The sequence below is a fragment of the Octopus bimaculoides genome, chromosome 24 (assembly GCF_046866305.1).
Source record: "Octopus bimaculoides isolate indiv1 chromosome 24, ASM4686630v1, whole genome shotgun sequence".
In the NCBI taxonomy this organism is placed as follows: domain Eukaryota; kingdom Metazoa; phylum Mollusca; class Cephalopoda; order Octopoda; family Octopodidae; genus Octopus; species Octopus bimaculoides.
Genome location: NC_142951.1, coordinates 25,030,820 through 25,048,704, shown reverse-complemented (window position 1 = coordinate 25,048,704; position 17,885 = coordinate 25,030,820). Strand labels below are relative to the sequence as shown.

The window sequence follows — 17,885 nt, the reverse complement described above, 5'->3', positions numbered from 1 at the left end:
AGCATAGAGGAGCTCCCAGGGGCAACCTGTCTTGAATTCCTCTGTGATCGCCTGGAGGACTATGATAAATAGGAGGGGGCTGAGGACGGAACCTTGGTGGACCCCTACCTCTACCCAGAATTCATTACTGTACTCATTTCCAACCCTCACCTTACTGGCAGCATCTCTGTACATGGCTCGCACAGCTCTCACTAACCATTCTTCTATCCCAAGTTTCCTCATTGACCACCAGATAAGGGATCGGGGGACCCTGTCAAAGGCTTTCTCCATGTCAACAAAGGCCAGGTACGGAGGTTTATCCTTGGCTAGGTATTTCTCCTACAGCTGTCTCACTAGAAATATAGCATCAGTGGTGCTTTTACCTGGCACGAACCCAAACTGCATCTCATCTAAATTGATTCGCTCCCTAATTAGTTGGGCTATGACCCTCTCCGTAACTTTCATAACCTGGTCTAACAGCTTGATGCCTCTGTAATTATTTGTATCTAAAGCATCACCTTTACCTTTGTAGCAGTTGACTATGGTGCTGCTATACCAGTCATTGGGTATGACTCCTTCGTGTATCACCTGGTTCGTAATACGGGCGACTAGGCTGTAGCCAACACTGCCAGATATTTTGAGCATCTCTGCAGTGATTCCTGATGGGCCGGGGGCTTTCCCTGTCTTCATACACTTAATTGCTTTATCTACCCTGCTACTGTCAACTCGGATAGCTGGTCCGTCTGTTGGGTCGACATACGGCAGGCTCTCTTCCTCCCATTCATTCTCTTTATTAAGCAATCTATCGTAGTGGCATCTCCAGACCTCTTTCTTTGCAGCCTCATTTAGTGCAAGCGTACCATCATCCATGCGAACACATGCATGAATAATTTCAAAACAATATGAATCAATAAGCATTACATTCTGAAAGAGTAATCTGAAGGTTAAAAGTTAAATTTTACCCCATGGTACAAGAAGTTCTCCAAACTTGCTCAACATGAAATTCACTCAAATCACATGCAACCATCTTAAAACAAAATAATAAAAAAAAAAGAACACATTGGGTCTCGTGGTCCTTAAATATACAAAATAAAACAGGATAGTCATGACGGAGCTAAATAACACAACTAATAACCATTGTGGATTAATTTCTTTTTCCTCTTTTTTTTTTGTTTGTTATGCCACCAGCATGTGGAGGCGCAATGGCCCAGTGGTTAGGGCAGCGGACTCGCGGTCATAGGATCACGGTTTTGATTCCCAGACCGGGCGTTGTGTTTATTGAGCGAAAACACCTAAAAGCTCCACAAGGCTCTGGCAGGGGATGGTGGCAAACCCTGCTGTACTCTTTCACCACAACTTTCTCTCACTCTCTTACTTCCTGTTTCTGTTGTACCTGTAATTCAAAGGGTCAGCCTTGTCACACTGTGTCACGCTGAATATCCCCGAGAACTACGTTAAGGGTACACGTGTCTGTGGAGTGCTCAGCCACTTGCACGTTAATTTCACGAGCAGGCTGTTCCGTTGATCAGATCAACCGGAACCTTCGACGTCGTAAGCAACGGAGTGCCAACATGCCACCAGCTAGACAGAAGGATCAAAATTAATTCCAGTAATCCAACTCAAAAGAATGCTACAAATTGCCCACTTCAAAAGAATTTGATTTCAGGGACTAATCAACAACAACTAATAAACATTGTGGGTGGGTTTTCTTTTTTGTTTGCTTGTTTGCTTGTTACATTCTGACACAAATATAGGTACATGATCTTTATTTTCACTAGTCAAACTGGTTGATAAAAAAAAAAAAAGAAAGAAAAAGACAAAACAACATATACAAAACAGAAACTGATCAGGAATCTTAAAATCAAAATACAAAGAAGAGGAAAACCCAAGACATAAATCACCCGATCATTTTTTAAAAAATCTTTACCCAATGGTTCCGGGTTCATTCCCACTGCGTGGCACCTTGGGCAAGTGTCTTCTACTATAGCCTCGGGCCGACCAAAGCCTTGCGAGTGGATTTGGTAGACGGAAACTGAAAGAAGCCCGTCGTATATATGTATATATATGTATGTGTATGTGTGTTTGTGTGTCTGTGTTTGTCCCCCCAACATCACTTGACAGCTGATGCTGGCGTCTTTACGTCCCCGTAACTTAGCGGTTCAGCAAAAGAGACTTGCGGTCGATTTGCTCGACTAAAAGGCGGTGCTCCAGCATGGCCGCAGTCAAATGACTGAAACAAGTAAAAGAGAGTAATAACTTGAAACTGTCAATAGCTAGGTCAATAGGATTTAGTCTACCAAAGCCTTGACCCAATCAAATTTGAAAGTCTAAAAGGTGGAATTCTGCATTAAGCACACCATATAACCCCTCGTAACTTTTCTTATTTTTTGGAATTTTCAGAAAATTTTTGTGTATTTATGTTCTACACACAGGAATTCATATGACTATGAAAAAAACTTTCTTTTTTAATTTTTCGAATTAAAAAAAAATTTTTTTTTTTTTTTTAAATCAGAATTTAAAATATAGAGTCCAGACTTTTTACGTAAATCCCAGCAATAGACTATTAAATGTGTTAATGCGAGCTGGCCGAAGCGTTAGCACGCCGGGCGAAATGCTTAGCAGTATTTTGTCTGTCGTTACGTTCTGAGTTCAAATTCCGCCGAGGTCGACTTTGCCTTTCATCCTTTCGGGGTCGATAAATTAAGTACCATTTACGCACAGGTGTCGATGTAATCGACTTAATCCGTTTGTCTGTACTTGTTTGTCCCCTCTATGTTCAGGCCCTTGTGGGCAATAAAGAAATAAGAAAGATATTGAAAAACAATACATGTCAGAGTGACAAAGAAACAAGGAAGGTATCAGGTGGTCATGAGATTTGCTAAAAATAACAGCTAAGTAGCTCTTAAATCACAAACCAAAAAGTTTTTTTTCCTTTTTTGGTTTTTGCAAAATCACATGATTTTCCATGTGTAGAACACAAATTCGCAAAATTTCTTTGAAAATTCCTAAAAATAAAGAAGTTATGGAGGAGGTTATATGGTATGCTTAAAGCAGAATTCTGCCAGTCTAAATTGGTAAAGACAGAAACTGTGTGGAAGCTCAAAGGGATAATTCCTGTTGTTGGGCAAGAGGCTCAGTATGTCCCTTGGTTTAACATTACCACACAGCTCTTAGGCACCTTTTAGTGGAGTACACTGTTTCAAGCATTCAGGTCAGGTCTCTGATCCAAGGATAAATAAATTCTACCATTTTGGAGGGAACCTAAAGTAGTTCATGGATATTGGTTTTATATCTTGAAGAGGGATGGCTAGATGAGTTCCAACATGCAAACTTGCTCTACATAAGAAATAAGTCTTCATTGGTGCTCAATAGAGAATTATTGACAGAGTTCATTAGTTACTGAGCTTAAATATAGAAAAACAGAGGTTAAAGCCACATATTCTGAAGGGAGGGAGACCGTCAATTTAATTAACCCTAATACCTGACAAGCAGGTATTTTATTGACCTGGGAGGGATGAAAAGATTAGTAGACGTAGGTTACACTTGAACTCTGAATTCCAGAAGAACTAAATACACTCTCTCTCTTTTGCTTGTTTCAGTCATTTGACTGTGGCCATGCTGGAGCACCACCTTTAGTCGAGCAAGTCGACCCCAGGACTTATTCTTTGTAAGCCTAGTACTTATTCTATCGGTCTCTTTTGCCGAACTGCTAAGTTAAGGGGACGTAAACACACCACCATCGGTTGTCAAGCGACGGTGGGGGGACAACCACAGACACACAAACACACACACACATATATATATATACATATATACGATGGGCTTCTTTCAGTTTCCGTCTACCAAATCCACTCACAAGGCTTTGGTCGGCCCGAGGCTATAGTAGAAGACACTTGCCCAAGGTGCCACGCAATGGGACTGAACCCGGAACCATGTGGTTGGTAAGCAAGCTACTTACCCCACAACCACTCCTGTAACAAAACTTTTTTTTTTGTTGTCTTTGGTTAGTAAGTGTCATTTCTTATTTGCTTCTATCCCTCTATCTAGAATTTGAAGGAAATGACTACTATTCCCTTCAAACTTTGCTTTTGTGACCTGAACATCAATGTTTTGAAACTGATCTATTTTTCATTACATTTCAAACAGATTCAGCACTGAGATGATGAAGTGAAATATAGTTATGGCAAATATTCTGCTCAATAGCACAGATTTGCTCATCAGTTGCTTGACCATAAGCACGTCCCTTAGTAGCTGATCATGAGTAGTAGTGGGGGAACATATCAGCCATGTGTTGAGAAGGATTCTTTGAATAAATGTAAGGAAAGCAAAGTTTGAAAGAAATATTAGCCATTTTTCATACTTTCTAGGGGAAAGAAATAACAGTTGCTACCCAAGGACAAAAATTGTGTTACACAGGGATATGTTTAATCCTGCAATTTAGCAGTTTAATAATTAGGATTTCTTAATCACATGACTCAAATTTTGGAGGAGCATAACTGAAGCAACCAGAAGTATATTACTGACAGTTGTTGCAAGCTAACATGTAAGTAGTAGTAACCAAATCTCCCTCAAGTCACACTCTTAAAAAATAGGAAAGATGCGTTGGATATAGTGATCCTGGATGCACTATCTTTGAATAAAAAATGGCAAGGTCATGGTTGGAGTGCATTTGATCATTGGTTTATTTAGTCAAAGCTGACTTAGGGCTAAATAACAGCAAGTACATATTTTGGCCAAGCTGGAAGTAATAAAATGTCAACCATGAGGAGAATTTTGTGGCTGTGTGGTAAGTAGTTTGCTTACCAACCACATGGTTCCGGGTTCAGTCCCACTGCGTGGCACCTTGGGCAAGTGTCTTCTACTATAGCCTCGGGCCGACCAAAGCCTTGTGAGTGGATTTGGTAGACGGAAACTGAAAGAAGCCCGTCGTATATATGTATGTGTGCATATGTTGTGTATCTGTGTTTGTCCCCCCAACATCGCTTGACAACCGATGCTGGTGTGTTTACATCCCCGTAACTAGTGGTTCGGCAAAAAGAGATCGATAGAATAAGTACTAGGTTTGCAAAGAATAAGTCCTGGGGTCGATTTGATTCGACTAAAGACGGTGCTCCAGCATGGCCGCAGTCAAATGACTGAAACAAGTAAAAGAATAAAAGAAAGACATAATTAAATACTGCAAAATATTTTTGCCTGAAGATTTAGAGCAGTGGTTATCAACCATTTTTTGCCTGTGAACACCTTTGATTCCTTCTTTACCAGACCTCCATAGCCACTTAATGTATACAAAAAAAATCTTACTGTATTTTAATAATCAGATACCATTAGGAATTACATAAACAGATTTAAATATTTTGTGTATTGTAGAAGTATAATCAATTTATTGCATGTAAATTTTAACAACTAAACCTTGTATGGAACCCCAAGAGCCATATAGACCCTGGTTTGAGAATCACTGGTCTAGAGTTTCTGTCACTTTTTTTATAACAACAAATAAGAACATCTTTTTTGTTTTGCACACAAAAAATAAAGTTTAACTCTTTCGTTACCAACCCACCTGAAACTGTCTCTGGCTCTCAGTACAAATGTCTTGTTTTCATAAGTTTTGAATTAAATTCTTCCACCAAACCTTAGTCACAATTTATGTTCCTAACACTAGCTTAATGATAATAAAGTTATTTTACTAAATTCTTTGTTATATTTAAAATAATTGAGAGAAAAACAGCATCTCAAAATAAATACAGTAACAAAAGAGTTAAGAAAAATGGTGAACTTACCTGTCTAAAACTGACATTTTGTGGAAAGACTCTTGGCTGTGATTCTTCGTGGTAGGGGGCAGCTAAAGGACCATAACTCAGCTTACAGGATGCCGGGAACTTGTTTTGGTCGTTTTTACTCATATAATGCCGTATGTTGTTCCGAGCAGCAGAGATCAGTTTACTGTCAATATCAAGTCCTACAATCATCTGGGGTTTGAACTCACGGGCCACAAATAAAGTCAGATGCCCAACATTACAGCCGATGTCCAATACTTTCTTGCCCTCAAACCACTCATGTTTGAAGCAGTTGGTACGATGGTCAATGTCATCGGTGTTGCGGTAACCGTAGTAGCGATTGTAATTACCATAGATGAATCGAGCGGATTTCGAGTTGGCACTGTTCCCTCCCTTACCCCCTCGATGGCTCTGACGTTTTCGATTTTTTCGAGTGATGGTAGGCTTCCCAATGTCATTGGGACAGCTTTCAGCTCGACTAAAGCTTTTGGAAGCTGGCAAATTGGAGTCAACTGTCCGGCTTTCTGAGAAACTAGCTAATCGCCTTTTGCGGTTTTTAGGTGAAAGCTGAGGTATAACTGGCGAGACAATTTTATCTTCAGATTTCACCTTGTGATTTTCACTTGTCTCAGTATTTGATGTTGATCCAGTACCAGACGACAATGAAGACAATACAGGTGTGGAGACAGATAATGTCAATGGGGCAACAGCAGATCTATTATGCCTGGGGGTAACAACAGTGCTGGTTGGTACGGGTACACTTTCATCATCTATTTCAATCTTCAGAGCTTCAGCAAGTATCTTCTTCTTCTCAGACTCCTTGGAAAGACATATTGGTGTGGTTGGAGTTGTTACTGAGTCGCCAGTTGTATTGCTTTCACTTTTTTTGCGACCTTTGTGTCTCTTTTTCCTTTTGGCATTCATTTTTGCTGGCGTTAGGGGTTCATTTTCCATATCGGGTTCGTTCAGGTTGAGTGGATCAAACTGGTTTCTGGGCATGACAACTGCAACATCACGCCGATGAGCAGGTGTTGGGACAGGAGATGACTGAGGCGTCCGCTCATTTAGAGCTCTGTTCACTTCCTCATCGCACAAACTGTTCAGATTTAGGGGATCGTTAATGTTCCCACCTAAGAGAAATTTAGTTGGCAGTATTATCTTTTCACCTTTCCTCCGCTTCTTATTATGATAGTTATCAGCTGCTCCAGACCTGTTCACGAAACGGGACCGTTTGCGATGAATGGGATAGGAGAACTTGACGCCATCTCCTTTCCCGTGTTTCGCCGGTTCATTTTCCATGTCAAAATTCTGACAATCTCGACTGTTTTCTAAATCGCCCATTGGCCTCACATTTCCCGCATGTGATTTCACCTTTGTGCTCGCCAAGACTGATGCTTCTGCAGGTCGGCATTTGAAATCTTTCAAATCAAAATGTGGTTTCACAGCCGTTTTCAAGTCAACAGCACTCATGATGTATTTTGAGGAGATCTTCAAAATCTTAAGAACTTTAATTCGAGTCTTTTATGTTATTTGATGAATACACACACTCACACACACATCCAAGAACAATTAATAAAAGTTTGAAATACTGTTTATAAATGTCAAAATTGTGTGTATTAGGTGTATTTAGATGTGTCGTGCGCTTCTTTGGGAAATCTATTTTAAATAGAGAAAGTTTTTAAAAAAATGTTTATATAAATCCAACATGTTTAAAACTAAAAAATTACGAAACAAAAAAAAAGCAGTATCAAAGTCTTTAATAAAGAAATATAGTTGCTGCTATGTAGTAAACATTTGACTAGCGATATCACCGATTTAAGTGAAATATTGTTGATACTGGAACTTGTGAGGGTGTAAGATGAGGAACCACAACAGTAGGAGGGTAATTAATTCTTTGAAGACAACTACCAATACTATTATTATTATTATTATTATTGCAACGAAAACCACCACCACCACTTGCACAAGTGTGTGGGGCCGATCTCCTCCTCCGGTGCACGCTGGATACAAGACAAGCACTCGAAGAACTGCTTGCAGAATCTCTTAGCGAAACCAAAATATTTCTGTCGATTCGGCAATGATTGGTACGCAAAGGAAAACTAGTGTGACGACTATAACTACGAGTATACAGCAGTTTACAGGACTTGGTCGTCATCCTCTTCGAGGAAGTTACCAAAGCTAATTTATATATATATAAATATATATATATATGTATATATAGACAAATGCAAGTGTTATCTAAAAAGGTGGTTATTTAAAATCTTTTAAAAGTTGTTTAAAAGCTGGTAACTATTTTCTCAATACATTTAAAGAATAAACATGGTTTAATTAAAATAATAAATGACAGAAAAAAATTGATAAGTAAATGAACAATATAAAAAAAAGTACAAAATTAAGTGATAAAGTAAATAACGCTGCTAAAACGTGTTGTTTTTTGTTACATCAGAGAAATTTTTTAAAGTAATTTCGAGACTGACACTAGAACAGTCAGTCGAAGGAGGGGAACATGAAATGAAAAACAACGCACATGTAAGGGGGATTGGACTGGCTTGGATGTCGTTGTTGTGATGGCGGTAATGACAACAATAAAACGGTGTGATGAAAAGAGGAAGATGAAGAAAGAAAGTAAAGAAAGGAAACAAGCAAAATTACAGTGATGTGAATGTACGTGCACACGCACGGAACACTATGCTGTATAGTAATACAGGTAATACTACAATATACGCGGTGGTTATGTAGGTATACGAGTGTATGTTTGCATGTGTGTGCATATATATATGTATATATGTGTGTGTGTGTGTGCGTATACGTTAGACAACGAGCATGTGCACGCAGGATACAATAGATTTTCAAAACAAAAACTATGTTGTTCAAAGAAAATAACAGTTCCCCATGTAACTTTGTTTAAACTGTTTGTTGGTGCATGTACCCTAAGGTGCGAAGTTGGATGTTAATGAGATTATATCACTGAACAAATACAATATATAACACATATATGTAGAGAGAGAGAAAGATGCAAATTAGAGGCTTAGATATCATGCACATGTATGTAAATATATACATACATTACCGAAATCTTGTTTATACATGTTAATGTGTATATTAAATAATTTGCATATGCATCTATTGCAATGTGTGTGTAAGAAAAATAAATGTAGATTTTTAAAGTAACGTGTTAATGTAGACAATTAACTGTTTTTCGATAGAAGAACATGTTACAAAGAAAAAAGGTAGAGAAAAATTGTTGACGTTAAGGAATAAATAATCAAGGAAAGACGGAAAGAGAAAGAAAGACGAAAGAAGGCGTATAACGGAGGTATAGAAGAGAGTGTTGAAGTCAGATAAGCGAAGAGAGAGAGTGACGAGGAGAAAGCGTAATGTTGAAAAGAGAGAATGCAAGAGAAGAGGTGTAGTAAAGAGGAAAATGAAAGAAGGGGAGGAGGTAGAGTAGAAGTAAATTAGAGATAAAGTAAAGGTAAAGAGATAAGAGAGAGGCACACACATACGTATGTGTATACTGCTGCTGCTGTTGTTGTTGTTGTTAACAAGAAGTGGGTTTTCGCGCAGTTCTCAGTCAGATTATCTCGGCTTCAACTATTTTCGAATTCTTTTTTTCAATAATTTTCAAGAACTTTTCTTTCCAATTTCTTCTTTCCCAATTATTCTCGTTCGTCTCGACCGATGCAGCCATCCAAACGTCCTGCTGCGACTGGCACAGCGGCACGATTGAATTGCGCATGCTTCTCTCGCAGCATTCTGGGTATTTGTCATGCAAAGGTGAAGAAACCATATTTCAAGGGAGATAATAAAAAGCCATGGCTGCCACAAGCAACTGATCAAAGTGACACTAACTGGCTTTTATATTTAATATTATACCCTTACTACGCGAATCATGAAGGCAAATTATTTTTAAAAATGCTAATACCAAAACAACAACGAAATGTGTGTTTAATTAAAAAAGAAACCCAGCTCTTTTCCGACCAAATCCTTATTCAATGCCTTCACTTAAACGATTTTACTGATTAACACTTTAAACCGCCCTGTCGCCTTTATCCGATAAATTTGTTACAAATATTTTATAAATGTCTTTATTTCTTAGCTGCTTTGCTATATATACGCATATGTTCATACTTATAATTTGTGCTTGAGGATAACAACCCTATTACAACCTATTACTGTTTTATGAATTTCAGGGTAGCTTTACTAAAGCCTTTTTTTCTCCGATGTTCTATTCCCCCCACCCTTGGCTGTAACTGAATTTATGATGTAAGAAATTATTATTATTATTATTATTATTAGAAGTAGTAGTAAGTGTGACCTATATGTATTATTCCCTGCAAGTAGCAGTAATAGTTAACATTTATTGCTTCTAGTAACAGTATTAGCAGCCATATAATTAATTATGTTATTACAGATATAAGTAGTACTAGTAGTAACGTTAACCACTATCACTAGTGGTACAGATATCACTTAATACTACTACTACCATTAGAAGTAGTGGAACTAGTAGTAGTAGTAATAGTAGTAAAAATAGACGAAATTACATTCTCAGCAGCAGTCGTATGTATCCTAACTTAATATTCGCTAGTTAGTTAATAGTTGTGGTTGGTGAGGATGACATTGTTATTTGAGCAAAGTAGAAGCGATAGAGTACCGGATTAAATGTATTGAGTATTCAGTTATGTCCCTTTATGTTCTGAGTTCAAATCCGCTCAATGTAATTTTCGCCTCTTAGTCCTCCCGGGTCAATAAAATAAGTACCAGTCATTAACTGAGATCGACTAAATCGGCCAGGTCCACACCCCACTCAAAAATGTATAGACGTGTTCCTAATATATTACAACTGACTTTATTAATCTCCTTCCTCTAAATTTCAGACATTTTGCTAAAAAGAAATTATTAAATACTATTGTTTGAAGCAGTATTTATATTTCACGCACGCACACATACACACATGCATGCGCGCGCACACATGTATATATACGTCTGTATGTGGGTATGTATTTAGGCATGGGCATAGGGTTAAGAAGATTGCTTCACAATCATGTGGTTTGGGGTTCAGTCCTGCCATGTGGCACCTTAGATGAGTATCATTTCTTATAACCTCAGACTGACAGAAGCCTTGTGACTGGATTTGGTAGCTGGAAATTGCTGTACATATATGCTATGTATGTTTGTGTATGTATATATATATATATATATATATATATATATATATATATATATATCATCATCATCATCATCATCATCATTATTTAACGTCCGTTGTCCATGCTGGTATGGGTTGGATGGTTTGACCAGAGCTGGCAAGTTGGAGAGCTGCACTGCCAAGATGTAAAAATAGATATGCCTCTCAAGTCATACACTTAACCACTCTCTTGAGTAGTCACCAGGTCTGTCCCTGCCATCTGAAACCTAAGGTATGTTTAGTGGAGTCGAAGCTGTTGTAAGCATTTGGGCCAGGTCTTTTGCTTGAGAATAATGTCCTCCTTCAATCTGAATGGTCTTGGATGCCCTATAAAGGGTCAAGTGTAATATCTCCTCTCTTAGACCATCATCGTGATCATCATTTAACGTCTGTTTTCCATGCTGGTATGACTTGGCTGTTAGAATAGGAGCTGACAAGCTGGAGGGCTGCATCAAACTCCAGTCATCTGTTTTGGCATGGTTTCTATTACTGGATGCCCTTCCTAATGCCAACAACTTTACAGAGTGTACTGGGTGCTTTTCATGTGGCACTGGCACAGGTGCATATTATGTGACACTGGCAAGGATACTTATTATGTGGCGCCGATACAAGTGCTTATGTGGTGCTAGCATTGCTTCTTATATGATGTTAGCACGGGTGCTTTTTATGTGATTCGAGCAAGGATGCTTTATAAGTGGCACCATTACCAGTAGGGTGGCAAAGTAGCTTGCAAAATAAGGACATCTCAGTTGAAATGGGGAGAAGAACCAAGAAAAGTGGTCATATGCCAAACGAGGTTGGAGTATGAAAGACTGACAGGGATAGCTATCTTATTATTAGTGTGTGAATCTGAGAGGGAAATGTGTTGAATAAAATCACTCAATCTGCTTGAAATAGTAGCTAAATTTCCTCGAATTACATCCTTTTATATTGGTTTCAATAATAAACACACACACTGGTTCTGTTTCACTTCTTTATTATTCAACAATTGGTTTGCTGCTTAATCAACAAATTAATTGATTGTTTGATGCATCATTTGATTAATCAATGAATCAGTTGTGTTTGTAGAAGTTCCTTCACTGCCATTTGCAACCTCTTCAATGACATGCCTTCTCTACTCCAGGTCAGCTTATTATAAAGTTGAATACCTATGAATTTGTAAAATTAACAATTTGTTGTTTTTGGCATCATCATCATCATTATAACCATTGTCACCATCACTGTCATAATAGAAGTATACCCACAGGTTATTAAGCAGTTGCAATTTGCTATCTGGTACTAAACAGCTTATAAACTCTGCTTTATGTGTCACTCAACCTGCTTGAAATAGTAGTTAAATTTCCTCAAATTACATAATTTTTTATTGGTTTCAAATTTTGGTATAAGAGCAGCAGTTTCAGAGAAGAGGTTAAGTCAATTACATTGACCCCAGTGCTTGACTGGTACTTATTTTATTGACCCCAAAAGGATGAAAGGCAAAGTCAACCGTGGCAGAATTTTAACACTGAATATGTTGTTGGCACTCCATTGCTTACAATACCGATCAACGGAACAGCCTGCTCGTGAAAGTAACGTGCAAGTTGCTGAGCACTCCACAGACACGTGTACCCTTAAAGTAGTTCTCAGGGATATTCAGCGTGACACAGTGTGACAAGGCTGGTCCCTTTGAATTACAGGCACAACAGAAACAGGAAGAAAGAGTGAGAGAAAGTTGTGATGGAAGAGTACAGCAGGGTTCGCCACCATCCCCTTCTGGAGCCTCGTGGAGCTTTAGGTGTTTTCGCTCAATAAACACAACGCCCGGTCTGGGAATCGAAACTGCGTTCCTATGACCACGAGTCTGCTGCCCTAACCACTGGGCCATTGCACCTCCACAATACTGAACATAAAGATGGATAAATGTCTCTAAGCCTTTTGCCTGGCACTGTAATGATTCAGCTAGCTCAGTGCCTTATTATATCCTTTTATGAAGTGGTATCAAGAAGTTCCTGGACTTGTTCTGGAGTGTGCCAACAGATGGCTGCACATAGATGTGTGTACAGTGAGAGCTAGCAGTTACCTTCATGAGGCAGTGTGTCGAGTGACATCGCTGTGTTTATTTCACAAGTTGTGAAATTTGTCTTTGGGATCACATGTTTGATGTAGTCTGTGATTTTTATCAGGGACAGGAACAAAGAGCCAATGTTGAAATTTTGCATTAAACTTGGGCTTTCATCCTTTTGGGGTCGGAAAAATAAGTACCAGTGGAGCACCGGGGCCAATTTAATTGACTCGTCCCCTCCCCACAAAATTTCAGGCCTTGTACCATAGTAGAAAGGACTATTATTATTGTTTTTAGGTGCAGGCATGGCTGTGTCGTAAGAAGTTTGCTCCCCAACCATATGGTTCTGTGTTCAGTCCAACTGCTTGACACCTTAGGCAAGTGTCTTCCACTATAGCCACGGGCTGGATGAGAATGGCATTAAAAAGCTTCCATGGCCAAGCCAGTCACCAGATATGAACCCTATCAAACACCTCTGGGACAGGACACTTCATAAAAAGAACAAGAAAGTATCTTCAAAGCCAGAAATTTTGAAATTATTGCATGAAACTTGGCAAGTTGTCTATGTTTGTCCCCCATCGCCACTTGACAACTGGTGTTGGTATGTTTGTGTGTGTGTGTGTTCTCTTTCTATTTTTAATTTAGAGTAAACTTCAATGAGTCATCTTCTTGGTAGCAAAGTCATGAAGGAAAGCATCCTTTAAATCATCCTGAAACTTAGTGGTCCAGCAAAAGAGACCAATAGAATAAGTACCAGGCCTGAGGTCCTTGTTGTGACTTCATGGACAGTACAAACCCCTGGTACACATAAAATCTTCAATCTACAACAACACATTGTGCAACGTCTACAATAATAATAATAATAATAATAATAATAATCATCATCATCATCATCATCGTTTAACGTCCGCTTTCCATGCTAGCATGGGTTGGACGATTTGACTGAGGACTGGTGAAACCGGATGGCAACACCAGGCTCCAATCTAATTTGGCAGAGTTTCTACAGCTGGATGCCCTTCCTAACGCCAACCACTCAGAGAGTGTAGTGGGTGCTTTTACGTGTCACCCGCACGAAAACGGCCACGCTCGAAATGGTGTCTTTTATGTGCCACCCGCACAAGCCAGTCCAGGGGCACTGGCAACGATCTCGCTCGAAAATCCTACGGGAGCCAGTCAGGCGGTACTGGCAACGGCCACGCTCAAAATGGTGCATCTCATGTGCCACCCGCACAAGAACCAGTCCAGGGGCACTGGCAACGATCTTACTTGGCTTGCCGGGTCTTCTCACGCACAGCACATTTCCAAAGGTCTCGGTCAGTAGTCATCGCCTTGGTGAGGCCCAATGTACGAAGGTCTTGCCTCACCACCTCAGCCCAGGTCTTCCTGGGCCTACCTCTTCCACGGGTTCCCTCAACTGTTAGGGTGTGGCACTTTTTCACGCAGCTATCCTCATCCATTCTCACCACATGTCTATACCAGCGCAATCGTCTCTCTTGCACACCACAACTGATGCTTCTAATGTTCAGCTTTTCTAATAATAATCCTTTCTACTAAAGGCACAAAGCCTGACATTTTGGGGGAGGAGATTAGTCGATTACATCGACCCCAGTGTTTCACTGGTACTTAATTTATCAACCCTGAAAGGATGAAAGGCAAAGTTGACCTCAGCAGAATCTGAACTCAGAACGTAGCAGCAGACAAAATACCACTAGGCATTTTGCCTGGCGTGCTAATGATTCTACCAGCTCACTACCTCAAACAATAATCCTTTCTACTATAGGCACAAGGCCTGAAATTTTGTGGGAGGAGACTAGTTGATTACATCGACCCCAGTATTTCACTGGTACTTATTTTAATGACCACAAAAGGAAAAAAGGTAAAGTCAACCTCGGCGGAATTTGAACTCAGAACATAGTGATAGGCAAAATACCACTAAGCATTTCATCCAGTGTGCTAAGAACTCTGCCAGCTCACCACCTTACTGCCTCAAACAATAATAATAATCCTTTCTACCGAAGGCACAAGACCTGAAATTTGCGGGGAGGGGACTAGTCGATTACATCGACCTAGTGTTTCACTGGTACTTAATTTGTCAAACCTGAAAGGATGAAAGGCAAAATTGACTTCAGTAGAATTTGAACTCAGAGTGTAAAGATGGACGGAATACCACTAAGCATTTTGCCTGGCGTGTTAACAATTCAAAAATAATAATAATAAAGATGATAATTTTTAATTGCTCCAAACTTACTGGCCTTGTACCAAAATTTGAAATCATTATTTGTGTTAGCATGCCGGGAAAAATGCTTAGCAGCATTTTGTCCTTCTAAAAGTTCTGAGTTCATATTTCACTGAGGTTGACTCTGCCTTTCATCCCTCCTGGGTTGATAAAATAAGTACCAGTTTAGTCCTGAGGTCAATGTTATCAACTTGCCTCCTCCCTGAAACTGCTGGCCATGTGCCAAAATTTGAAGCCATCATTATTATTATCAGGCTTGGAATTTTTGGGTGAGTAAGCCAGTCAATTACATAGACCCCTGTGCTCAGCAGATACCATAAATCTTCGCGTATAATCCGCACTTTTTTCCCAAAATTTCTAGTGCATACTATATACGAGGTTAAAAATGAAAAATATTTTCTAAATCATAAATATGTAAAGGCAATTTACTTAATATTTATTTTTCACTGACGTCATTACTGTTATTTCTTTATTTTCTACAAACAAAGTGCACAAAAAAGCTACACGTTTGCATTATGTTATATATACAATAATAATAAAGGACGTTACCGTATATACGTTTACAAACCAAGGATGTTATACAGACCTCCTAGACTCAAGTTAGAGAAAGGGTGCGTATTATACACAAGGCTTAGGTTTTTCATAGGTACAACCCCTTAAAAATCCCCTGCGTATTATACTCAAGGGCGGACTATCCTTGAGGATTTACGGTACTTTATTTCATTGACCCCCAAAAGGATGAAAGTCAAAGTTGACCTTGATAGGATTTGAACTAGGAGTGTAAAGAACCAGATGAAATGCAGCTAAGCTAAGAATTTTACTAATAATGCACTAATGACTCTGCTAGCTTGCCAGCTTCATTAAAATTATAGTTTCTGATTTTGGCACAAGGCCAGAAATTTTGATGGGCGGGTGAGTAGTCAATATCATCACCACCAGTACTTGACTGGTACTATATTTTATTCACTCAAAATTGATGAAAGTAAAGTCGACCTCAGTGGGATTTGAACTCAGAATGTAAAAAGGCAGAAAAGTACTACAAGGCACTTTCTCCAACACTCTAATACTTCTACCATTACAATAATAATAATTATAATACTAATACACTAAGAACAAATTACATAAAATACAGAATAGACAACACATTAGAAAGTAATAAGTGCAGAATTTGTGGACAAAATGGTGAAACTATGGCATATTACCAGCCAATGTATGCCACTAGCCCAGAAGGAATATAAGAGACACTATGACAATATAGCAAGGCTTGTCCATCGGACACTTTGCAACAAGTATGGACTTGACAGAGCAAAAACCTGGTATGACCACAAACCCGTAGGCATCAAAAAGGATAATGCAAAGATCCTGTGGGATTTCATGATTCAGTGTGAGCATGAGATAGAGAATAGGAAGCCAGACATAGTCTTAATTGAGAAAGAAAGCAAACTATGCTGGATCATAGATATAGCATGCCCAGCTGACAACAAGGTATGCGATAAGGAAGAAAGAAAAGTTGATAGATATGACAGGTTGGCTTGAGAGGTTAAGCAGTTGTGGTCGATGAAAAAAGTGGTAATAGCCCTGGGAAGAGTGAGTAAAAATCTTGAGAAGTACACGGAACAAATAGGGGCTGCAATAAGGGTAGAGCACTTGCAGAAAACAACACTGCTTGGAACTGCTCCAAATACTCCAGAAGGTGCTCGAAAAATAAAGGGTGTTACCTTAGTTCACTGGTAGTGAACAGCTGACACCGTAGTACATCTCCAGCATTAGAAGCTGTGAAAAGGCAATAGTCCTTTCTGCTATAGGCAGAAGGCCTGAAATTTTGTGAGAGGGGCTAGTTAATTACATCAACCCCAGTGCATAACTGGTATTTATTTCATCAACCCCCAAAAGGATGAAAGGCAAAGTGAAACCTGGCAGAATTTGAATTCAGAATATGAAGATGGACAAAATGCAGCTAAGTATTTCACCCAGCATGCTAACAGTTCTGCCAGCTCACCACCTTCAGTAGTAATAATAATAATAATAATAATAAATTCTGTTTTATTGGCCACAAGGGCTAATATAAATCAAAACATATAAGGACAAAGACAGGATGAAAAGTACAAAGGGTTTTGTCCAAAAAGAAAACGTTCGTGTAAACATTAAAATAACAAAGAAAAATATAACAAGTAAAACTCCCAATAGGGGGAGGCACTTCAAAAGGTTACTCGTGGAAAAAAACCATAAAAGCCACGGGAGCCTGGTCAAAAAAATTTTTTTAAAGGGGTAGAGAGCCCCCTTCTCCTTTTATAATAATAAAATCCTTTCTTCTATAGGCACAATGCCTGAAATTTGGGGGAGGCGGGTAGTTGATTATATTGACCTCAGTGCATAACTGGTATTTATCTAATCGACCCAGAAAGGATGAAAGGTAAAGTTGACCTAAGAGGAATTTGAACTCAGAATGTAGCAACAGGTGAATTACTGCTAAGCATTTTGTCCAGAGTGCTAATGATTCTGCCAGCATGTTGCCTTCATAATAATAATAATATTAATAATAATAATAACAACAACAATAATAATAATATAATAAAAAAATATTCAGACAAATACATAACAAAAATACCAGGACTTACAAATATATATAACATACAGAAAATTGCACTACTGGGTACTGCACACATT

General features: G+C 38.9%; 1 protein-coding gene across 2 annotated transcripts in view; it reads right to left on the bottom strand.

Moving 5' to 3' along the window:
• Nucleotides 1–9,464, bottom strand: part of LOC106878721 (7SK snRNA methylphosphate capping enzyme) — a 47,623-nt gene extending 38,159 nt beyond the window's left edge. Inside the window, exons 1-2 of one of the 2 annotated variants that reach the window (XM_089340936.1) lie at nucleotides 9,256–9,464; nucleotides 5,757–7,409 (exon numbers count right to left, since the gene is read on the bottom strand). In XM_089340936.1, coding sequence (XP_089197062.1) covers nucleotides 5,757–7,223 — 1,467 coding nt within the window. In that variant the 5' untranslated portion in view covers nucleotides 7,224–7,409; nucleotides 9,256–9,464. The remainder of the gene's footprint in view (nucleotides 1–5,756; nucleotides 7,410–9,255) is intronic. The other variant, XM_089340935.1, reaches the window with a different exon arrangement.
• Nucleotides 9,465–17,885: the final 8,421 nt, after the last annotated feature.